Raw genomic sequence first — 25,634 nt, forward strand, 5'->3', positions numbered from 1 at the left:
ATTTAATTTGTATGTGGTATATCGGTATCAACGGTATTTTGAAGCCTGAGCACCAATCATTTTATTCAGATTTTTCTGTTGGGTAGTTTCTGAAAATGGATCCGTGAAAGAAGTGGTCAACTATACCTCCTGCACTCTCGGCCTTTCAAACAAATGTCAAAACTGAGACCAGGTTCGAAAGGTACTAAAAAGTTTCCCTCGCGACACAGTTCCCGATTTTCGGGCAATATGCTTTAAGTTTCGCTAGGGATTCTCAATAAGCATACACCCCTGCTAAACTGCTAGATCAGATAATTCTAGAGTGACTTGCTCCGTACACCAATGAGGAGGCCGTGGTGGTCTATGTACTTGAAATCTTGGTCTTACTGATAGTAATCTTCAATTTGATTTTCCTTACCTTATTCCTTAATGTAAAGCCATTTAACCAAGCTCTACGGCTCGGTGAGGAAAAGAACAGAACTCGTCGAAGGGTTTCAAGATATTACAGCTAAAGTTTTGCGGTTTTGGTAGCATGAAAAATCTTACCGATCAAACGAAATAATACTTGGATCTCACTGGTGGCATAGGAGTTTATATCCTAGGACTGGATGTTGAGCACTAGTCAACTTAGTTGTACCCAAGTGAAACCAGGATAATAATCTCTGCTCGTCTACCGTTACTGCCTAGAAATCAAATTCTCTAGCAATTATCAAGGTTTGGCTTCAAATTAAACTCCTGCGTCATTGATTATTTTAAAAAAAATGTTATTAGTGATAGGATTGAGAATGGTGATTACGCTTTGAATGTCGGCCACCTCTTATATTTCATATCCACGCAATACGTAGCATCTATCATCTGATAGATAGGTCCATTCATGTATCCTTTCCAGAACTCCAGAACAGGTGTTCCTGATATTTCCTTTCAGCCATCGCTTGAAGGTGAAGGCCGGTAATATAATATTCGTTTCTATTTGAATATAATCCTCAAATATTTTTATCCATCACCTAGGAATCATTAGTTTTAACTTACAATCTCATTCACAAGTGGTGCCTGGCACAAAAGTCATGCAGAATTATTATATCGGCGTCGGAATCATGTCGTTCAAATACATACGTTATATAGGTATAACCTGATACGATTTGATACATGCCATGGAAGGTGAACCGACGTCTATAAGGATAATCTTTTCCTCTAAATTTGGCTCTTACGACGCAATGAAAGTATAGACAATCGACAATTGTCGACAATGTAAAGGCGGCGCACTTTTATAAACATATATTTTTTCCAATTATATTTTTTTATTGTAAAAATTGACTGACTAACGACAAACAAACTTCTCCAGCAATATGTTACAGTAGTATGACATCACCCACGTTGGATTCATCACCTAGCTCGGGAATATTTTCCGGAAAATATATATTCTTACAGCAATGGGATATCGTCGGATTCGTTGTTAAGCAGGTGGTCATTTCTTTGATTAAATTTCGCATCTACAGTAACAATTCCCGTGTCTAAAAAATCTGAGTAACCTGGCAGCATTGTTTCTTAAGGTACACAAAAGCAGGTTGTATCGTAGCGCTTTATTCTGTCAGTTTAAGAAAACACATGCCCCTCTTTAATGGCTTAAATACTGGCTACTTTTCTTAAAAACTAAGCAACATTATTTGTTTACTAATATCGAACATAATAAAATTTTTTATTCGCCCAAGACCAGAGATGAGATTCTTGATGCAGTTAATAAAGTTAAGGTAGAAAAATTAGCGCTGCATTTTTTGGCAATCTGGGAGCTATCTCAACATCAACTGAAGTTGATATTGTTCCCTACTAATGTTGTCTCTGTGCTGATGTATGGGATGGATGGATCGTCAGTGTTGCTCGCAAATTCCAAGCCTTCATCGATAGTTGCCTAGATCGTGTTATCAGGGTACTCTGGGTCGCCACAATTTCGAAAGAAGAACGTACGGGGAACGTACGTGTTTCGGAAGTGGCAGTAGATAGGTCATACCTAAAGATATGGTCGTTCAGTGGGTCGCTCTAAAACTACATGGCGCAGAATAATGAAGGAAAAATCAAATTTCTCAGGAAGTTCATTTCAGCAAACAAGCTGCAAGCTAGCGCATATGTGTGGTTAATGCGCTGGGTCCTATATTTACTCGGAACGTACCCGGCGTTAATTAGCAAACGAAAAAAAGGAATGTTTCAGATGCATATTAAATGCTTATTGCCTTCCCTCTATCTGCTCCCGTATAGTATCGAGGAGTTTTGGCGTCTCTATAGTCTTTATCAGTCGGATTGGGCTTGCTTATTGGACCCCTCAATTGAGGGTGGACTTGCTACGGTTATCCCTTGATTTTCATTGATTATTATATCAATTCTCATCTTGGTGCGATGACAAATCTTCAATTCTCTTCCAATATCAAGAGCAAATATTTTGCCTTTCATGGAGCAATTACAGAGACAGGTATCAGGGAAATACAAAACAAAAAACACTTCACGGAAGAGATAAAGGATTTGCCTCTGGTTCTATTGAAAATATTTACAAGTACGAAGACTGTTCAGAAAGTCATAGTAACGGCCGAGGAGAGGGAAATTGGGTTAGGTAAAAGAAAACCTTATTAAAATCGATTCAGTGCCTATCTATGTGTTACACGTACTTTTCTCCAAAACGATCTGAACGAAATTTGGTGGACATATGGGAACTATAAAATCCCACGCTACAGTGACAAATTTACGTACAGTTTAAAGGGAGGCCATACATGTAAAGAGGGGTGTACAATTTTTTTCACCGGATATAGTCATGTGCGATATCAAATGGAAGGTCTCTATTAGTACTTTCCCAAATTGGTATCCGTTTTCACGTGAATTGTAAAGTGCGCGAGTAAGAAGTGAAAATGTACACACTTAAAGTGAGACAGGATTGAAAATCTGAAAAAATCAGAAAAGTGCACTCGTATGAAATCAGGGCCTCAAAATATTCTCACTCCGATATTTGCTCAATTAAACTTACTAATAGTCTATTACCAACTTTTAGAAATTAGACTGAAAAATGGTACTACATTTTGCACATACCTATGCCAAGTTTCATGGAAATCCGGCTAGTAGTGTAAAACTTATAGCAGTTCAAATTTATCAATTTCATACAAATTTAGTGCAGCTAACGCCATGCAAATAAGATGCTGACGTTACAATCAGACGAGAATAATTGACATATGGGTGAAATATTAAAGCCCGTTTATGAAAAATCTACTTCTCTTCAGCCTTCACATTTGTTAATAATATTGAACTCCTAGTGTGAAGCGTATGAGGTTGACTGCTATCATGCTATGCCCCGAGAAAAATGCGAGCGATGGACAGACAGTAAACCAATTTTAATAAGTTAGTTAAATAGCAGCAAAAACGAGTGTTTGTCCGAAGGACTTAAAAATTTTAACAAAATGGCTTACAGTCCAAGTTAATGTTTCGATTTTTCATGTCGTTTTTGCGTTATAAAACGACTATTTTCTATTGAAAAATATCGAAAGACTAAACACTGCATTTTTATGCATTGAATAAGCCTTCCAAGTGCCAAATAGATTGAGTCAGTATGACATTTTCAGAAAAACACACTTAAGGGGGTCATCCCGTGTGTCGGATCCGCGGAAATTCGGTGATAAGCCACATGCCATCTTTCTCGGTTGCCCAATGTTCCGCTAATTTTGTTTTTGACCTCGACCTTGAACTAAAAATTCAACGTCGGCTGGGGCAATGGCAAAAGCTGCCCTGAGCTTTTCCACAATTTGTATGCCTTGAACCGACCTCATTAGACCAACAAAATCAATTTACATTCGCATGGATTTCACTCTAGCCAAAACCAAATGTTGGGAATGCCTTTAATAATATGCAGCATATGCAGCCTTCGATGAAGGCAACAACAAAAAACATAATGGTCGATTCAGAATATTAGAAATATTGATATGTTAAAATTTAGAAATGTTTAAATAGATTTTAGGGTTTTGGGGGTGGTTAAAATGCGATAGAGTTTTGTAGGCAAAAATGTTAAATGAAAATGAAATGAAAATGGTCATTTGGAATTTTCCATTGAATGAGTGTCGAGATGGCAAATAGCGAACTGCAAGCAAAATAACGAAGATTTTGAGGTTGGAGTTAAGTAGGCGAAAGGGAAATATGCTGCAAAAAAAAAGAATCTGTCAACGAACTGAATGATGTGGATGCTAAGAGGCTATTTTCAAATTTGTACTTTTAGTTCGCTTCAACCTATGAAGGGGAGATAATGAAATTTTACATCCTATAATAACGTGAAAGCTGCTTCGTTTTAATATGATATTGGAGTTGATCTGGATGCTGCAATTCTTGTTCCGCAGTAATGACAATTATAATGCAGGAGACAAATAACCAGGGAATCCGAACAACAAAATCTCCAGAATGATTATGTTTGGGTTCAACATAGTAAGGGATGTTAAATTCCAATAAACGATGTAAAAATGTGCGGCATTAAAACTTCAATTCGCCAATAATATCAATCACGACTCGTTGACAAATTGAAAGGAAATGACACTGAGTAACGTAAGTACGGATGCTGGCAGCAAAGTCCTACGGCCACAACAACATCCTAGATGAAGTACCTCGTGAAATCTGGGCATTCCCCACGGACTATGCCACACGCAAGCCGAACTTCACGTGAAACTTTGCTGTGGACTTTCCAACCACGGCAAAGTGGAAGAACGGCGGCGTTTTGCAAGGTTATGACATAGTATTCTTTACGGACAGATTAAAGATGGCCTGCGGAGTCGGCGCGGGGGTTTTCTCGAATACACACAGTGTATCCAAGTCGTATGCTTTCCCAGGTTTCGTCAGTGTATTCCAGGCAGAAGTACTTGCGATATTGGAAGTCTGTCGATGGCTGGAGCGAGATCCGAGCCCGAAGCGTAACATAACCATTCTGACCGACAGCCGAGCGGTCATCAAGGCATTGTACTTAGCGACCACATCTTCCAGGCTGATGGGGCAGTACAGAGACGTCCTGAACCGTCTGGGTGGCACGCTCAAGGTCACTCTCCTCTGGGTTCCTGGGCATAGGAACATAGAGGGGAATGAGCGGGCTGACGGATTGGCCAGGCGAGGCTCTGCTCTTGGCAGTCCTTCGGCGAATTCAGTCGGTGTTCCGCTGGGGGCTGTCGGGTGCCGAGTCTACTCGCACTACCTAGCAGCCGCGGGGCTAAGACGGCGAAGGCTTACGAGCTGTGCCAAGTCAAAGAGAATTTGGCCCGCTTATAACATAGCCCGATCACGAGAGCTCCTGTGCCAGACGCGTGCAAATGCATTCAAGATTACGGCGGTCTGCACGGGGCACTCGCCCATAGGGGACCATGCGGCTAGGCTCGGCATACCCTACAACTCGCATTGCCGAAGCTGCGGAGAAGGAAGGGAAACCCTCATGCACTTTCTCTGCGATTGCCCAGCTCTGGCTAGAGTCAGGCTGCGGACACTGGGTAAACCATTCTTTGGAGACCTCAGAGAGATTTCTAGCTGCAGGGTCGGAGAGCTGCTTTCCTTCGTGAATGCTACGGGTTGGCTCTAAAAATCGGAGCCGGCTGCTCCCATAACAACAGTCACGGTCTTAGGAGTTTGTGGCATCAAAACGACGCACCAAAGCGCTAATTGGGCTCCTCGGAGCGGCCACTGATACCTACCTACCTACCTTAGTGATCACGCTTTATGAGGTGGATTTTTAATTTCTAGTGGGACAAAAGTGCACTTGATTGCTTGGAAGGGAATGTAATGTTAATTGCTTTAGAAAGTTCCAGTGGAGAACTCGAAGTCCTGTAAGATTACCTGGGACACTATCGTCAACTAATTTTCAACGATCATATTATCCTTGGAAAGGCTCGCTCGCGTTGCTTGGAAACTGTTCTCACTTTCTCCTCAATTCCAAATTTGGATAACATTCTTTGACCTTTTCAGACGTCTCAGATTGAGCTTCTCGAATCAGTTAACAAACGCTAAAAGTCTTCTTGTTAAATTCAAATTCCCAATCTGAGTCCAGGAGTCCAATAGAAGTCACTTAACAATCGCTTTCAGAAATACTTTTTCTCAAGAAATTTTAATCATTCCACTTGCTAGAATAGACTGTACTTCATGCCACGCACGTTAGGGAATGTATCATTGCCGTTAGCATCATTCCACTTGTATTTTCGTTTGTTGAGTGGAAAGTCATTAACAGAGAACTCGGTAAATTTATAATGCATGTCAATTAAACTAGATCATAACCAATCTTGAACGGCTTTTACCTCCAACGTTGCATTTTACCATCATCGCTCCGGCAGAAGTGAATGTTAGCTGTCACCATGGGCCTTCGCCGGTGGCTACAGAAAAGATGGGAGTTTGGGCCTCAACTCTAGGCTATGTACGTACGTTACAGCTTCCAAAAAACCACAAACACACAAATCCCAGTTAATCTTCATTAGGTGGATTCCAGCGAACAAAATCAATTCTGTTGGCCGCATAGTTTACATCATTTTTACGTTCTCTTTAGTCGATGGTAGGCATATGGAAAGTATGTGATGTAATTTTTCGAACACATGTACTCACATTGCAGTATGGCCAACCAGGAAGAAAGTCTAGCAAACCGAGCGAGATTTCGATTCTGCCACGGAGAGAAAGATAAATAACCGAAAACTACCTAAGATTGAAATCTTGAAAGCCTTCCTGCTAGTAAAACCTGCAAGAGGACCATGAAATGTGAAGAAGCGGACAATTTGCAATCACCAGCGATGGAAGAAAGAATAATAGAAACCAAAAAACGGCTTGAGATTAGTTGGAGAGAATAACTTTCCCGAATGACTGTATTTTTTTTCTACCTGATTTTAGAGGCTCGCCGAAGAACAACCAGGTGAAAAGCATCATAGGAAAGGCAGGCAAGGTATGTTGAGCGGTGGTGCGCGGACAGGCGCCTGTTGCTCTGCTGACGATGATTGGTGATAAAAGAACGGTAACCTGCTCGAAATGAATGTACTGAACGCTAGGTATGAAGGCTGAATGCCCGTCCAAATGTAATAGTGAAAAAATAACAGAAAAATCTCAAGAAAAAGTTGGTGGCTAACGAAGAAACCGAAGAAATGTCGATGGTCGATACGGACGTCGAGAAGAGCTGAAGAAATCGTGCATTGAACGGAGCCTCGGATTGTATGTATGCGTAATGAAAATAGAAATAACTGGACACTAATTTCGAGATAGGGTCACAGAGAGATGTGTAATCGACAAGATTTGATCCGTTCACAAAATATTTTGTCATGCATTCAAGCAATGAACCCATTGTTCGAAAAGAAGCTATTGAATTAACGTGTCTTTCTGCGGCCAAAAGCTTGAAAAGGTGTCTCATTCTAATGGAAGGCTTTACCGTTGCTTTCGAGAGTTGTCTTAATTTGATTAAGTTTTCAAATCTATGTTTAGAGGTTAATGGCAACTAAATAACTAGTTGCATAACATGCATTCACATATACCATTTTCTTGATGAGTCACTAGTAAAATGCTAGCAGGTTACAAACTTGATTTACTAAGAATCATTCACTGAATGTCAATGCCTTCATCACATGTCATAGCATCCGCATAGTTGGTATGTTGTCCTGAGATATTTCCAAGGATATGCTTTCGGTCTTCATAAACTGATAGTATCGTTTATTTCAAACTATTTCGGCAAGTCGCTTTCAGAAGGTACTGGAAATTTCTCAGCAAGTTATTTATAAAGGCTGCTGAAATCAATGCACTATTAAAATATGGGTTGTCTCGTTAGGAATTGGAATTAATAATTTCCTCGGCCCCTGTGAGAAAGGATATTTGATTTTACTCCCACTGCTGTTGATCAGATCAAACTAGATGAACTCTTGATTAGTATGAGAATGCCATGTTAAGGGGGTCATCCCATGTGAAGGCCGTTTTTCTTGCCTTTTTTTGAAAAATTATTCTGGAGGACTGGATGAAGATAGAAACGTGATTTTTTCAACGTATATTTATTGATATCTCTAGTATATGAGATAAATTTTTCAGATTGATATCATAGCTAGTTTTCGGAATACGTGTCAATTTATGCACCCATCTCCAAAAAAGGTGTTTTTCTGCTGCCACGCTGGAGGGCGCTGCCTTCATCTGAGGGAAAAAAACTAAACGGCATTTTAATGTGGACAATATTCCACGGTCCGCAAACTAGGATAATTAGAAAATATTAAAAGGTATATTTTTGGTGCCCTTTTAAACTTAATTTTTTGGATTTTGGTGTTTTTTTACGGCCTTTTTTATGAATAAAAAAAACGGCCCGTCCGATTGCAATTATCCTAGTTTACGGACCGTAGAAATATGTATTAAAGAAGTCGTGAAAATTTCAAGGAATTTGGTTGGATAGATTTTGAGCTATGGTGGCAGCCGATTTTCAAGATGCAGTTTCGAGAAAAACGCATTTGAAAATTGAAATGTGATTATCAACAGTAAAATTTTAACTCACCATTAATCTGCTATACCTGGTCCATAGAGAGCACCCTCCGTTTCTTAAAAAAAGGCTTGTAAGGCCGATTGTTGCTCTCTGGTTTCAATTCTGGCTCTTTTAGCGAGGTCAGTCGATGGTCGTTCGGACCGCCAAATTCGCGCTTCATTACGGCGGTCGGCACAAACCTGACATATGTGACCCACTTGACATCCCATTGTCACTAGGATTTTGAGACTGCCATTGAATTCTTCATTGAAAATAATTACAGCCAGAAAAGTGGCTATTTCTACGACCTTGACCCCAAAATGAAGGTGTTTAGGAGCGAAAGTCCAGATCAATGCATTTAACGACTCATTGTTATTCTAGGTCTCTGCTCCTAAACATCTGTTCAAGAGATCATCTCGTGGCAAATCTTCGTAGATTGGCTTGATGACTCTTTAAACCTCTTTAGTCAAAGGTGCCTTCTCGTGGTGGAAACTATCCAGTTCTCCTTTAGTTTCCGCTTTGCCCAAATTTCTTGCTTCATTCCACCTATCGAATTTGCATATCGACGAATACTAGCCCAAAAAATGTAGTGAGGTCGTTAATAACCTTATCAGTAAGTTTTCCAGCCCCTTTTCCACCAATGCCTTTGTGATTCTTCTTTTCATTTCTAAGCCGCGTTCCCATTATTTTCTCGACATGTCCTACGCATTCCTTTTTTACTAGCACGTATATTTTATTATTTGCAGAAATTTGCAGAAATACCGGAGAAAACTCCAGCAAAATCCAATATACAAAACTTGTTGCAATTGGAACATCCATGTTCATGCTTACTAAAAGTTTCTTTGCTGATGTTGATGCGAAGTCCTTTTTCTTCTCTGATAAGTATCGATTCCCATGAAATCCTCGTTTTTTAGTGCGAGCATGACGTTGAACGTTAAAGCGATCTCCCTTCGTACGATCCATTTGAAAACTCACGTCACTGAACACACAAACACCACAATACTATAACTGAGTATAGCTTGAAAGCCTTTCAGTGCTCATTCTAGACTGGATTATCCTTTTTATTACAAACAGCAAATAAGTTTAGACAATTGATTGGTTTTCCATCTTTTTATATTTATACCTGTTATCGAATTTATAAGGCTCAGGTAAAAAACTAACAGGTACAAAAAGATTCGATGCTCTTTCTCATCGAGTCCTCTAGCCGCGGCTGCAAACTCCTTACCTGTTTAACACTGTAATTTCTGAACGACTCGGAATATCGGAAAATCCCTTTGCCCACATATTCTCCACTATATATAGACACAATTAATGCAAAAAAAATCGATTTCTCCAACCCGACACACGGGATGACCCCCTTAAACTAAATATGCTCAGCTCGTGTAATAGGATCAGGATAGTCTGGGTTTCAGCCTTTATTGAATTAGTAGAAGGAAAGGAGGTAGCAGGAGGAGCTGAAACGCTGCTCTATGGACCAGAATATTTTTGTGGAATCGGGAAGAGAGGGGTTTATTCTGATGATATTCAGAAAGGAAGAGGAACAGCTAAGGAAACTATACTGGGTGAAGTTACCAGAAATGCAACAGTAGAGCCAATGTGTTTACAGGATTGTTTGTTCCTTGCCAAAAACGAATTCTTGGGATCATACTGGGTATACTCATAAAGTAAAAAAAAATACACTTAGAAAAATTTCTGATACAAGACACAAGGCTTAAACATAGAACTGGTCGATAAACAATAGTTAATAGGTAGAAAATAACCATCAAAGGGACACAGTAGTTTTTCAGGGCGCAGTGCAATCTCCTTTGATACCATCATTATTCATATTTGGTACGTTATTGATATTTTAATTTCATTTTGGAAAATAAAATTGCTTTTAATTCAGGGAATATACACTTGAAAATATTCTTTTTAAAAATAAAGGTAGAAAAACCTGGGTCAAGCTGTCAACGTATTTGAAATAAAAAGAGAAAAATATTGATTAAATTTCAAAAAATCATAGATATAAATAAAAATGTAAATTGTTTACTTACTTGGTATTTGGTTTGATATCCTTTTTGTGAAATTATAACCGAATATCGTCGTTGCATAGAGACCACACGTTTTTTGCATGCATTCTTCGGGATCTGCTTTCACTCCTACTCGATGGCGGCCCAAAATTGTCGCACAGTGGTTCATTCCAGTGTCATCAACTCACCGCTTAACAATTGCCCATAAATTTTCTATTATATTTAAACCCGGGCTTTGTGCAGACCATTCCATGGTTGAAATTGCCTCATTCTTGAACTCTGGCTGTACAAATCGCGACTTATGATATGGCGCGTTGCCTTGCAGGAAAATTGTCTTTGAATAAACTAGCAACGGGAGGTTTTCCAGAAATGGTAGAATATGCTCTGACAGCAAATTCCGGTAGGCTAAACCTTTAAATTTCCCCTTGACCTTGACAATAAACTCGGCTCCATGCTTATTGAAACAACTTCATATCATAACATTAGCCCCACCAGATTTCACCGCCTTCCTGGTGCACATAGAGTCCAAATCCTTATTGAGAGGACGTCCCATATACGTTCTGCTATCAGGACCGTATAAGTTGAACTTTGGTTCGTCATTGCACAAAATGATTTTGCCGAACGAAAACTGAAATTGCCAGATATAGCTGACTCTTTAAACATATCGAAAGGCAGTGTGTTTACTATTGTACATGAACATTAATCTATGAAGAATGTGTTTCCAAAATGGGGGCCGCGCGTCCTGATACTGGATCAAAAGCGACAATGTGTTATTGATGCAGAGTGTTGTTTAGAGCTATTTAAATATAATGAGAAGGATTTCTTGCATCGGTATCTAACAATGGACGAAACCTGAATCCACAATTACACACCAGAATCGAATAGGTAATCAAATGAGTTGAGAAAAGTCGGTGAAATTTGTCCAAAGAGAAGTAAGGTTTTGGCCTCGGTATTTTGGGACGCTGGCGGTATCATATTCAACCTGTATCTTGAAAAAGATAAAACCACCAACAGCGATTATTGCATAGCATTATGACCCCATATGGAGAAGAAAAAAGTGCTTTTCGATCAAGACAATACCACAGGTCATTGAAAACTATCGTCAATTTGCATGTTGAGTGTCTACGTCTTTGACCACTTCCAACATGATCCAGTAATGTAGAAACCGATTGAATTCTTATTTTTAGATTCAATGCGGTGGAATACTTTGGGTGTCTGCTCACTATGGTGTAGAGGAAAATGAAATCTCGGTTGTCGTAACAAAAGAGGGTTCAACTACCTGATCATTCCGGGACTGCAATCAGTAATTGAAGTATCAGTAGCATTGGCTAAAGCTACTATCAAAAACTAAGAAGAACCTTCCCATGTCATTATGGGATCCTGTGTTGAGGAACATTTTCTGTGTGAGTGTCCTGCCTATGGATGCAACAAACATAATTTTTAATGCTTTGTTAAAAACAAAACCATATTAAAATTGGATTACTGTTTGTCTGTCTATCACACGCATTTTCCTCAGAAACTGTTGTATCGACACCAAATTTGGTGGGAAGGTGGGAACTAGGAATGCCCATGCAGTGAGTTACATCGTCCTATGTGGAACTTAAAAGGGGTCCCCATATAGGGAAAAGAGGGGTGTAAATTCTTTTTTCATCGAATATTATAGTCATGTGTAGTACTTTCCAAATCAAGTCTTAGTTTTGAAGCCGATTGCAAAACGGGGAGTAAGGGGGTCATAAAAGATCACTTGAATTAAGGAGCATTCTTAGAAACTACCCACCAGAAAGTCATAAAATTACGATTGGTTGCGAGTTTGAACAATAAGAACGATAAATTTGAATGTCAATTAGTTGAAACAGAATAAATTGGATTTTTAGGGTAAGAGAAAGAATAAAATATCCTGGAAGAAGTGGAAGAGGCACGTAACGAACATTTAGATAAACTTGCCTGGTGTTCAAAGACCAAGACCGAGGGTATTTGGAGAAAAGCATTTGGGAAGCAAAATCGGTCCTAATAATAAGGGGACTTGTTCTTCTTCAGTCTCTGCCTCCTTCGGTATGGGGCCAACACGTCTGCATTAGATTCGCCGTAGATCTAGCTTAGTTTGCGTAGTGCCAAGAAGTGTATTATTTACTTCGTCAAGCCATCGCTGCCTCTGTCGATCATTGAGCAATTTTCCGTTGTTTAGCCAATTTTGTGACGATTCAGCCTCCATGTCGCATGTCTCGTGAAGCTTCTTTTCCGGACAATTCTCGCAAATTCCTGTCTTGTCAGTAAGCGGACAGACACTAGGTATGTAAATGCGGATTTCCTGCTTTAGATGAATTGACTTACATTCAAATGTAGTCCTAATCGAAATGAAACTCCAAATCCGGATCACAATAACAAAGGCTAATAACTGAAAATAATGGGAGTATAGTAATTCTATTCTATTTGCATCTAAGCGGATTCAATATAATGTACTTCCAATTTCAATTATTATTACTGGGGTGAGAACACTGAGAAAATTTCTAAAATATGGTAATATGCTATTATTAATTTTATTTTAGCAAGTATCGCAATGAGATGTATTTTGAGGCCTAGAGTTTAGGTGCACCATTATGAATTTTCCCAGATTTTTTGGTTGGGTAGGCTCTTAGAAGGAGACCTGTTTTACTTTTCGTGGCATACATTTTGAGCCTTATCTACGCGTCTTTCAATATTAGAAATAACATCAGTTCCGAAAAGTAGTAATGAAGCGCATTGATTGACACATGACATGACATGACCACATGACCATATTCTATTAAAAAAATGTACACCTCCCTTTTGCATGTCGAGAGGTTTTGTTTCACACAAAACCTTATAAAGAGTTGGGACTTGGGGTTTTCGAAAGCTATGCTGGAAGTTTGTTGACTGTAGCTTTGAAAAAAATAGGATGGAAAAATACCTTTTGGTAAACACGCTGATAACTTACACGGAAAAATCTTGTTTACCGAGCAAGGAAAATTTAACAAACAAAATGATTACGTGTATGCACATTCATTTAAGGAAGGATCCAGTTTTCTGTAATGGTTTAGTGGGGTGTCTCCTACAAACTTGCATTTCTGCGAACAAGTGAGCAAAACATAGGCTAAAGTTTACCATGAAACCATTTTGTACGCTGTTGTAAAACCATTGCACCATTCCATGTTCCAAAACTAGTGGTTAACTTTCCAGAAAGACTGTTCCGGTTTATATAACTAAAACGACACAAACCTAATTGCAAAGCAATTTACTAGCATTCATTTCTTCTGAAAAGGGGCCCTCTTGGCAGCCCTGATTTGAACCTGCTGGATTACAAATTGAGGACAGTTTTAGAGGACATGATTTGCCACAAAAAATACGGTGAAGATTATTGTCTGTAATTCCAAAAGACTCGTAGCTATGTTGTTTTATTCTATTTTGCTTATTACAAGAGGATATGACTTCTCAAGCATCAAATTTACTTAATGCTTGTTGAGGGATTTCTATGATGGACGCATGGTCGTCTTTCCAGTTGAATCGTTAGCTATTTTCCGTTTCATCTTAAAGCGAATCGAGGGTAGATTTACGGTAGCTTCGAATACCGCAGAAGGTGTAGTTCTCATCGTTCCAGTAATTCTTAGGTAACCGAGCATTTATATTTCTGCTAACAGCTTCCTGCTGTCAGCAATGCTCTGCTTCGGCCACAAGCATATGGATAATAATATGAATCGTTGACACAGACAATGCATGCGTGCATCAAAATGATCCTTTATTATGGATGTCCAGTCAACCATTATGAGGAAAGTCTGCAGCTCTTACACGTCGCAGTGCTGCAGCATCAAAGCAAGGCTTTCGCCCATAACGGTTCTGCAACTAGATCTCAAATCCGTTATTTTGTTGTTGTTTTCCTTGAATGGGTGATGAAGGTCCTGGAAGTTTAATGTGAGTACCTGCCATGCAGTCATAATTTCACGGTCCTTTTGGCAAATGGATTGTTTTGGGGATCTCATCAGCCCCGCCGTGACTAGCACCGCGGTTCAGCAATCAAACCAGTGAATGCGAGGTCTATCTTACATCCCTGCCGCAGCTAAGGGGTACGGCACCCGGAGTTGTACAGCTCCTCCCGCGATATGGGCACAATTGCAACTACCATAAAACTCCTACAAGGGGAAAAACTGCAAAAAAACCGGGCCAAGAGCACATCCTCCAGGAATTCTCTTGAAGGATATGTTTTCAGTTGGCCATCCTGGTTCCCATGGTGCCAGATAACCTCCGATGAGGCTTCGTGGTAAAAGTCACTTCAGAAAAATCAGACTTCCGTTTGATCGCCCTTCTGGGGTAGGTGTCGATGATACTTCAAAATGAGTGATGAAGAACAGTCACCGCTTTCTAGGGCAAGCATCGTGTAGCAGAGCGCCTTCATAACTAAACTCACCCTTTAGTAGGTTTGTTGGTGTCTATCACTATATATCCTAGGGATCATCCACTATTTCTACCTGAATTGAAGAAAGGAAACGCTGTTGATAAATTTCCTTGTCCAAATAGATTTATTTTGACCGATAACAGCTTGATAGTCGCTTAATATGGAGCGATTTGTCTGTGTTTTTTATGCACATCAAATCGAGTCACTTATCAGGGCCATGGTTTGATTGACATCCAATTTCTTATGCTTCCAAAGCTACTGTCAGAAATCATCTTATGCTTTTTGCTCTGAGGAGATAGAAATTCAAATACATATATTGAAGTTTACAAATGGAATATTACAAAATCAAAAGCGCTCTTGGTGAGGTGACGGCAACACCTGAGGAGCTTTTGCCATCCTTTTATTTAGGGCTGTCCGTATTCAGTTTATACCCTGGTTTTTTCCCGATCTTCGATAGTTGGTTTACTTATTGTTTGTAATTTTCTAAAAGAATTGCGATTGAATATATGAGGTTATGCCTCCTTTTGAATAAGACTTAAGATAACACTTACTAAATTCCTGACCTTTCTCTTATATTTCAGCAATAGGAAGGACGCTAATACCTCGATACTTTCGAAGTATATACGAGGGTGGAGTAATCGAATTGTATTTTCATTTAAAACACACTAAGGAATCTTTTCATAATACATCAATTACATTAGACTGTGAACAATGTACAATGGTGACGCATCACGGGAAACCTATGTTTACTAAAGTAAGTGAAATATTAAAGGAAATATCAAAACGCATAAAATGCAATTTGTTTCACTTTATACCATATAATTACCTAACTTGTAAACGTTTTATTTTCTATCTTTTTTCACAGGTTTGTACAGAAGGCCGACTAATATTAGAATTTATGTATGATGATTACATGAGAATAAAATCGTGGCATATGAGTGTGAGAACACATCGGGAACTTATACCTAGAAATGTTGTTGGAATGCATTCCTCACAGCCTGATCCTACGATACTCGAACAAATTTCAAAAAACATTACACGTCAGGGGATCACAAATTCAACGCTTAATTATCTACGCGTGAGTGGTGATATATTGATTCCAAACAAAAAATAATACTAAATTGACAATAATATTGTAAATAACTTGGGTGATATATTTTCCTATGGATTCTCCTTTTCGGTTGACAATTTATTTTTTGTTTGGTTAATATTTTTGTTAATTGTAGATTTCTATGATTAGTTAAGTTTCCATTTTCATCAGTTGGATTTTGTTCTTTACCCAAAATTTTGAAAATCACTTTCCTTAATACCTGAGCGTTAAAAAGCGCCAGTGTGTCATTCCTAACCACAATTTGATTATTCAATGGCTTTATCTTTATGCTATCGCGTTAAGAAACCTCGGCGACGAATAACGAGGACAAATCCATACATTTCCATTTGCGTCAAAGCATTTCCTGGTTGTACGCCTTTGATTACTTTTATTGAGCATCCTCTTTTGTTTGGTTTAAGATAGGAACAGTCTTTCAGAATCAAAGGAAGAGTCTCGAGGCGATACCGTATGAGAAGACTTCAATATATCCTATTTAATGACAATAACATCTCATCTCTGAAATGATTTGGATGTGGAACAAAGTTCGCCAAAGACGCCTACGCCCCATTTTTTACGATTTTTAGGGATACTTTTCATCTTTCCTCACGGTGTTGTGATAAGTTTGGACTTTTTTACAGTTGTGTGTCATATCATACTAAAATGATTCATGTCGCATGGGTAGAAATGTTGGCTCAATTTCTTAACGTGACCAGAATTGACATTCTTTTGTACGATGTCATTCTTGGGAGTTGGATCAGCGTTAGAATAATATGTTGGTTTGCAAGAGGAAGGACACGATTTTGGTTAATATTATTAATAAAATTGTGTAATTTGAAAAAATATACATTTAGGAAAAAGTTGTTAATGATAACATCGCGAGACCTATTCTAGTTTTTCATGTCTCTTCATATTATATGTTTTGAAATATTCACGACTCCTTATTTGAGTTATTAAGATGGGCCTTATCAAATTGATTTGTATACTAATCCTATAAAAACTGCTTTATTTCTTTATTCTAATTGGGAACCTGGTTAACTACTCATCAGTCCAAAAATGCTTCTAAAAATCCATCACAGCAATTTATTATCCCTTCCTTCCAATTCCTTAATTCTTATTTGCGCTTCGCGAAAACCTCCTTACCTGACAAGAGTTTGGTATATTTAAATTCGGGTGCTTGTACTTCCGGCTTAATTTCAATTATCTTAGATTTTAATACTGGATCCAACGACCAAGCAATGGTCTTGAAAGTTAGGAGGCATATTAACAACCCGGCTGCATGCGCTAGCAGCCATTGCTGGGCTCTACCTCGCGTTTGACGCGAACAAGGAACATGAGATGAGACGAGGTGGAGGCTGAATCTTGGGTGATGCTGTTCCTCCAGCAGTAGTTTTCTTCTTTCGGAAGAAAATGATCAAGCTGATGCAAAGCCCGATGGATATTGTCCTTGGCAGATGTTTTCGACCTTGCCTGCCGCACAACTCCCTTGGGATGTTTCTCTACTTCAAATTTTCATGAGGTGCAGCCTTTGGAATTGCCACTTTTCGGTATTTCTTGTAGTTTCAAGCTTTGTTAGACTTGTTGAACGGATTGTAAAATTTGGTTTAGAAAAATATGTACATTTCAATTTCAATGACTTCACAATTCAACAAACTATAGTCTTCGATACACTCCACAAGTTGTCCATTGTCAAGCCATACATATGACTGTTATCACCTGCTGCTCTGCATTTCCTTGATGCTGTCTTATAACATCTTTCATGTTTTCAGATTTTCAGTTTACGCCTTGGCATTTGAGATTTCCGGTTTAAGCCTTGGCACCATAACTTTGGAAATATCCTGACTAGTATCCTCTTTCTGTTTTCCGCATGACCTCCTTTTACAGTTTCTGTACCTCTCGAATGGTCTTTTACTGTCACTTTGGAATTTTCTGTTTGGGCTAGTGTTGTTTTTAAATAAAACAAGTCAGGAAACCGGAAACTTGACGCTTCAGGTATAAAAGGTTTTGTGTTTTCCTATGTGAGGAGCATAACGTAGTTCTCCATTGGCTGATAGCATTGACCGGAGATATTTAAATATCGAATTGACGGACCGCGGCGCAAAACCGGAATGTCTGGAGTTCCTTATTAAGGCAGGCCTAGACCGGATACCGGTTGTTGTGCCGTTGATGATGATAATGAGATATTTAAATCGCTCAGTTCTGAGCAGGTTACTACCATTGTCAGAACTCAGCGATTTAAATATCTCGAGTCAATGTTATCGGCCAATGGAGAACTACGTAATGAATAGGATGAATTTAAGGGGCTTCAGTAAATTTCTAAAAGTTAGTAATATACTATTAGTAAGTTAATTTGATCAGATATCGGAATGGGACATATTTTAAGGCCGAGGCACCATGATGTCCTGGTGTCCTGTCTCACTTTAAGTGCGTACATTTTGACTCTTTACTCACGCACTTTGCAATTCACTTCAAAACTAATGTTTCGGAAAGTACAATTCGAGACCTTTCATTTCATACCCTACACGACTATATCCGGTGAAAAAAATGTTTTACCGTTTCATGTGCCCCCCCTTTGCGTATATGGGGAGACCCCCTTTAAACTCCACCTAAATTTAAGCCACTCCCTGAATGCGTGGGATTTCATAGTTCCCATCTGTCCGCCAAATTTCGTTCGGATCGGTTTAGCCGTTTTCGAGAAAAGTGCGTGTGACAGACAGGCAGACAGACATTGAATCGATTTTAATAAGGTTTTATTTTACACAAAAGGGCTTCCCTTCTTTTAATAGAATTTTGGATTGGTTCTCTACTTTACGGAAGACCATTCTCATATTGATTTTCTGCTTTTGAGATTATTCTTAAAACAGCTCTTGTTCCTACTCATGAATGGCATTATAGAGTGATCCTTGATGAATTTATCGTTTTGCTTGCTAAAATTACCTTTGGATTCTCCTACGAGGTATTGTTTTGAACATTTACATTAGCTCTTTTAGTCCTGTTGAATACATCCGACTCAAACTTTTAGTAATTCCATTTTATTATAAAATATTATTAACGTAGGTAGGTAGGTAGGTATCAGTGGCCGCTCCGAGGAGCCCAATTAGCGCTTTGGTGCGCCGTTTTGATGCCACAAACTCCTAAGACCGTGACTGTTGTTATAGGAACAGGGAAGCGGAGTCCAGCTGGCTCGGATCCTCAGAGCCAGCCCGTAGCATTCACGAAGGAAAGCAGCTCTCCGACCCTGTAACTAGAAATCTCACTGAGGTCCCCAAAGAATGGTTTACCCAGTGTCCGCAGCCTGACTCGAGCCAGAGCCGGGCAATCGCAGAGAAAGTGCATGAGGGTTTCCCTTCCTTCTCCGCAGCTTCGGCAATGCGAGTTGTAGGGTAAGCCGAGCCTAGCGGCATGGTCCCCTATGGGCCAGTGCCCCGTGCAGACCGCCGTAATCTTGAATGCATTTGCACGCGTCTGGCACAGGAGCTCTCGTGATCGGGCTATGTTATAAGCGGGCCAAATTCTCCTTGATTTGGCACAGCTTGTAAGCCTTCGCCATCTCAGGCCCGCGGCTGCTAGGTAGTGCGAGTAGACTCGGCCCCCGACAGCCGCCAGCGGAACACCGACTGTGTTCCCCGAGGGACTGCCAAGAGCAGAGCCTTGCCTGGCCAATCCGTCAGCCCGCTCATTCCCTTCTATGTTCCTATGCCCGGGAACCCAGAGGAGAGTGATCTTGAGCGTGCCGCCCAGATGGTTGAGCGTGTCTCTGCACTGCCCCACCAACCGGGAAGATGTCGTCGTTGAGTACAAGGCCTTGATGGCCGCTTGGCTGTCGGTCAGAATGGCTATGTTACGCTTGGGACTCGAATCACGCTCCAGCCATCGACAGACTTCCAATATCGCCAGTACTTCCGCCTGGAATACACTGGCGAAACCTGGGAGACCATACGACTTGGATACACCGTGTGTATTCGAGAAAACCCCCGCGCCGACTCCATAGGCCATCTTTGATCCGTCCGTAAAGAATACCGTGTCATAGTCTTGCAACACGCCGCCGGTCTTCCACTTTGCCCTGGTTGGAAGGTCCACAGCAAAGTTTCTCGTGAAGTTCAGCTTGCGTCTGACATAGTCCGTGGGGGATGCCCAGATTTCTCGAGGTATTTCATCTAGAATGTTGCTGTGGCCATAGGACTTCGCTGCCCAGCATCCGGACTCACGCAGTCTTACGGCACTGCACGCTGCAACATATTTGATGTGGAGGTCAAGGGGGAGGAGATGCAGGAGTACATTGAGAGCATCTGCCGGGCAAGACTGCAGAGCCCCCGTAGCACCTGCACACGCGGTTCTTTGAATCCTATTAAGCTTCGTTCTATTGTATTTCTTCTTTAAAGCCTGCCACCATACAATAGATCCGTACGTCAGGATCGGACGCACTACAGCGGTGTACATCCAGAGAACCATCCTCGGCTGGAGACCCCATTTCCTGGCAAAGGTTCTCTTACAGGCATAGAAGGCTATACAGGCCTTCTTAACCCTCAGTTCTATGTTCAACCTCCAATTTAGCTTAGGATCCAGGATTACACCCAAATACTTCACATTAGAGGAAAGAACCAATCTTTGTTCATTCAGCCGTGGTAGATGGAATTCAGGTATCCTTGTCTTGGTGGTGAATAGCATCAGTTGCGTTTTGGTTGGGTTTATGCTGAGTCCGCATCTTGCGGCCCACAGGCACACCTTTCGCAACGCTCCTTCCATAATGTCGCTCATAATGGACAGAAACATCCCAGATACTAGTATCACCAAGTCGTCGGCATACGCCACCACCTTCACCCCGCTGCTGTCTAATGTACGTAAAATTTTGTCCATTACTATTAACCAGAGCACCGGTGAGATAGCACCACCCTGGGGCGTGCCTCTGTTCACAGCTCTGGTCAAGTGGTTGCCTCCCAGATCGGATTGGATTATCCTGGTACTCAGCATGGATATAATCCAATGCGTGAGATACCCCTCCAATCCAATACCGGTCAAGGCTTCCTTGATGGCGTTGGTACTGACGTTGTTGAAGGCTCCTTCTATATCCAAGAAGGCAGCAAGGGTATACTGCTTGTACTGCAGCGACCGCTCAACCGTGCCAATTACCTCGTGGAGGGCGGTTTCTGTGGATTTTCCTTTGAGGTAGGCATGCTGGGACTTAGAGAAAGGCGTTCTCTCCATAATCGTCCTTAAGTGAATGTCCAGGACGCGTTCTAGGGTCTTCAGCACGAAAGAGGTCAGGCTGATTGGTCGAAAGTCCTTCGCGGACTCATGACCGCGCCTGCCCGCTTTCGGTATGAAAACCACCCGTGCGCGCCTCCAGGACTGCGGTACGTATCCTAAAGTGATGCAGCTCCGGTAAATCTCAACAAGCCACGGCACAACCCTTTCCTGCTGCTTCTGTAGCATGACTGGCATTATGCCATCTGGGCCCGGAGATTTGTATGCGGAGAAGCTGTTTATAGCCCAGCCGATCCTATCCCCGGTAATTACCGATTTGATAGTCTCGCACAGCTGGGGTTGCCGCAAACCCTCCAAGCGAGATTCTGACTCACAGTCCTCCTCGCTGGAGGGAAAGTGCGTTTGCACCAGCAGCTCCAAGGTTTCACTAGAAGATTCCGTCCAGGAGCCTTCCGACTTTTTAAGGAAGGATGGACTCTTATGTTCCTTGGACAGAATCTTATTGAGCCTCGCGGATTCACTAGTGCTTTCAATGTTCTGACAATAGTCTAGCCAAGACCGCCTCTTGGCGGTCCTGATGGCCGACTTGTACTTCTTTAGGCAGTCCTTGTATGGCTGCCAGTATTTTTGCCTGTAGCAGATGTTGAAGATTTCTCTGGTCAACTTCCTGAGACTAGAGAGATCTTCGTTCCACCACGGTGGCAGGGTCTTTTTGCTGTACTTAGCAGGGCACGAGACTTTGAAGGCGGTATCAAAAGCCTTCTCCAGAGCCCCGACCTTTGACTCCAGTTCGTCTGTCGTGCCAATCCTACCAATTTGCGCACCGGAGAGTTTGTTCTTAATTACCTGACCAAACTTTCTCCAGTCGATCCTCCTGGGGTCTCTAAAGGGCTTGGAGACCTCTGCGGCGAGATCTAGACTGAAGAGTATCCAACTGTGGTCAGAGAAGGATCTCTGGTCAGACACTCTCCAGTCCTCCACCCTAAGAATCCCGTTGTCGGTTATTAGGGTGATATCAAGGACCTCTTCCCAACCGTCACAGTTCTCCGAGCAGGGGAAATGAAAGGTTGGTGTACTGCCCCTGTTACACACCGATAAATTTGAAGTAATAATAAAATCAAAGAATGACTCACCCCTTTCGTTGATTTCAGAGCTGCCCCAAAGCGTATGCCTTGCATTTGCGTCGCAGCCTATCAGCAGGTTGGCTTTCTTTGGTGTTATGGTGTTCATCAGATGTTGTAGTTCTTGTGGCGGAGCTGATCGGTCGTGAGCCATGTACGCCGAGGAAATATACACGTTCTCTGCCCCCACCTGCTCCAGCTTGACCACAACTAGGTCACTGGAACTCAGGTCCGGGCACAGAAAAGCGTGCAGACTCTTCCTCGCAAGAATACATGCTCTAGGTTTAGCCTGATCAGCGTCTCCTGTGCTGTGGAATAGATTAAAATATTTGTTTTGGAGCCCTTTGATGGTTCGGTCGCTTCCGACCCAGGGCTCCTGTATTAATGCGATGTCGATGTCTTCCTCTAAGAGGAAGACGAGCAGATTAGCCGAGGCACACTTCGAGTGCTGCAGATTTATCTGCGTTACCCTCAGCATGATCTGCTTGCGTGGGGGGTTCGACAGCCCCCGTCGGACCGTCGATCGTCATCTCCTCCAACAGCTCGTTGGCGGCGTCGATTGGGTCAAGGTCGTCGTCCGGTTTTGCAGAGCGGAACACTTTTACTTTGGCATTCCTGACTCCGAACCACACTTTGTAATCGGCCTTTTTCAGTGCCTCCAGGCACTCCTCGTTTATGCGGAGTAGTACGGGCTGGCTGTTTATCTGAGGTTCCTCCTCCTTTATAACAACCCAGTCGTCCATGGGAATCCCGGGGTTGTGAAGGCGCAGGAAATGGACCAGCTTGTCCTTCTCCATGCGAATCTTCGGCAACCAAATGCGAGCGACCGGTCTCCTGGGAATCTCGTCGTAAGGGATAGTCTTGAGCTTAACGCCCTCCCAAGCGTCGCTGATCTTAGCGACGCACGAGCCGAGAAAGTCCTTAGAGAACTGGTCCATGCAAGCTATTACGTGGAACCCACGGACCACATGAGATGAATCAAAGTGGGGAGTGAGTCCCGGGTGTTTGCCTCCGATTTCCACGAGATGTTCATAGACCATGCCCGACAGCCTAGCCTCAACACTGGTCCACACCTCCAGCGTTAGTTTGCCGTTAGCAGAATTGCCATCCGCCAGCGCCACCCATAAGTGACTCCTGGCCACATCGCTGAAGGTCTTCGCAGTACGTGGCCCGCCGGCTGACGGTTGCTGAACAATTTCCTTCGTATGTTGCTTGGCGTCTGCGCTCTTGCCCACTCTACTCCGCTTTTTATCTTGTTCGACCTCGTCTTGAGATCGGTTGCGTTTTAGAGGGATGGGCTTCGCCTTCTGTTCGTCAGCCCGGCGTTTGCTGTTGTATTCATCAACAATCGCCTGGTATTTAGCGAGGTCTTTTTCATCCCGCTCGTCGACAGTACCGGCCTCCTTATTCTTGGCAATCTTGCCGAGAATATGCATGGCCTTCTGGTACTGACTCTTGAGCAGGACACCCGTGGACCTTCGCTTCTTAGCCGGTTTCCGGCGATTCTTGTCGGTTTTCGTTTTCGAGGGATCCCCCGACGCTGAGGGCTTCGGGTCAGGAGTACTATGTCTGGTACTCGCTACACCCAGCCTGACGGCAGTGGATTCCAGGCTAGAAGCCACTAGTCCGTCTGACGCCTCGCTCCGGGAGGTCCCTGCGGTTGGTTTCAGCATAACGGTGCTACGGCTGGCACCGAGTGTACTGCTCTCGACGGCCACTGTCTCCTGGCTGGAGGCCAGCAGCTCGTCCTCCGATGATGCGCCTGGCATCATCGCCTCCTCTTCTATCGTCGTTTTGGTTTTTTTATTATTAATTGAGTCCATGTCTTGGTCCCACGAGTAGTCCGGGAAGAATGTCCACCCTGGTTGGCCCGGCCACCAGGGTAAGGGTCTTATTTGAAACTGAAGGTGACCAAGTTATTCAAAGTTCGCATACTAAAGACCAAGCTCCCCATTGGCCACGCAGCCCTCGGCGTATGCTGTTCCACCTTGGCTTGGGGTCCTATTAGCACCTTCTCCGATGCAGGGAGGACGATCCCCGGGCTGTTACTTCAGTCCATCCCCCCGCCAGATCTACTTGCCCCTAACACATGACCAGCAGACAAGCAGATCCTCGTCAGTTGGATGAGCCTACTCCCAGCCCGGCTACACACTCTTGGCCCGCCCGAAGACGGTTTCCAGCGGCCACCACGCGGAGGTCGTGTGAGGACTTGCCTAATTACGCAACTTTAACCTGAAGCATAATCAGACCAGGCCGCCATTATTATTATTAATTATTAATGTACTCATGTAAATGCAAGGATTGAATTTGAGAAGAAACTTTGAGAACATACACATATCGCACATCCAGAATCAAATTCATCTTTCTTGCTTCTGGTTTAACCTAACGATGCTTTTTATTTTTGCATTTAATACCGGTGATAATAATAATCCGGTAGAGGGAAGTTACATTGCTTCCTAGAAAAACTATTGTGCCTTTTTACTGGTTATAATATGCCTATTAACTATAGTATGTCATAATAGAGTCGGGAACCAACACGAATTTTATAACTTTCCCTACTACCAAGGTTTTCAACCTGACGATATCTGGTTTAAAATGTTCTCCCAGATGCCTCAACCTACTTTGTACAATTTCCGGCCACTGTCCCAAATCATATGTGGAGGTTTTGTTATTCTCCTCACAAAATCTGTAGTGTTCATAGACATCCCTAACTTCCCCAGATAATAATCTATCCTGCAGTGACCAGTGAGTAATTCTACTATGATCCTGAGACTCCTCTTCGTCAGGTTTAAATAATCTTCCCAGCGCTTGGCTTCGTATGTCCCCAGGAACGGTCTGAACTGTTCCATTTTTGATTCCAGAGCAGGATCTAGTCCATGTAGCGGCGTCCCTGCTCCTTTTCTGGCTAGCTACTCCGTTGTCTCATTGCTTTCTAACCCAATGTCGCCTGTTAACCAAAGTATCCAGACCTTATTGTTCGAGCCGAGCATGTTCAGTCTGTTAAAACCTTCCTATACCAGCCCATAATAGTCTTTTGACTGTCGGTTAGAATAGCAATGTTCGTCCGCCTATAGTTTCTTTCTAGGTTGAAGGAGGTATATTTATCTACTGCTTAATACCGGCAGCTGATCCTTCGAGGCCAACGTCCAAGGTCTGAGTATCTCAACTTATAGTAATTTCGCTGAACTGGTGAAACCCATATACCATACACATGTTGCTGAAACTCTTAAAAAGATATTATGCATCAATTCACGCACTTTCAATGTCGATTCGGAACTACATATAGGCTCTACGGTTTTTTGTTAGCGGATAAATTGAGTTAAAACCCCACACTTTTCTTAGTGTTATCCTTTGCGCATATTGCCGG

At 42.0% G+C, this 25,634-nt stretch overlaps 1 protein-coding gene across 5 annotated transcripts in view; it reads left to right on the forward strand.

The window, feature by feature from the left end:
* LOC119653475 (LIM domain-binding protein 2) overlaps window positions 1–25,634 on the forward strand; it is a 201,586-nt gene that overhangs the window by 165,388 nt on the left and 10,564 nt on the right. For all 5 annotated transcript variants that reach the window (XM_038058093.1, XM_038058094.1, XM_038058095.1 and 2 more), the window contains 2 exons: window positions 15,436–15,608; window positions 15,720–15,932. In XM_038058093.1, the coding sequence (XP_037914021.1) occupies window positions 15,436–15,608; window positions 15,720–15,932 (386 nt within the window). The remainder of the gene's footprint in view (window positions 1–15,435; window positions 15,609–15,719; window positions 15,933–25,634) is intronic.

The sequence above is a fragment of the Hermetia illucens genome, chromosome 4 (genome assembly GCF_905115235.1).
Source record: "Hermetia illucens chromosome 4, iHerIll2.2.curated.20191125, whole genome shotgun sequence".
NCBI classification, from domain to species: domain Eukaryota; kingdom Metazoa; phylum Arthropoda; class Insecta; order Diptera; family Stratiomyidae; genus Hermetia; species Hermetia illucens.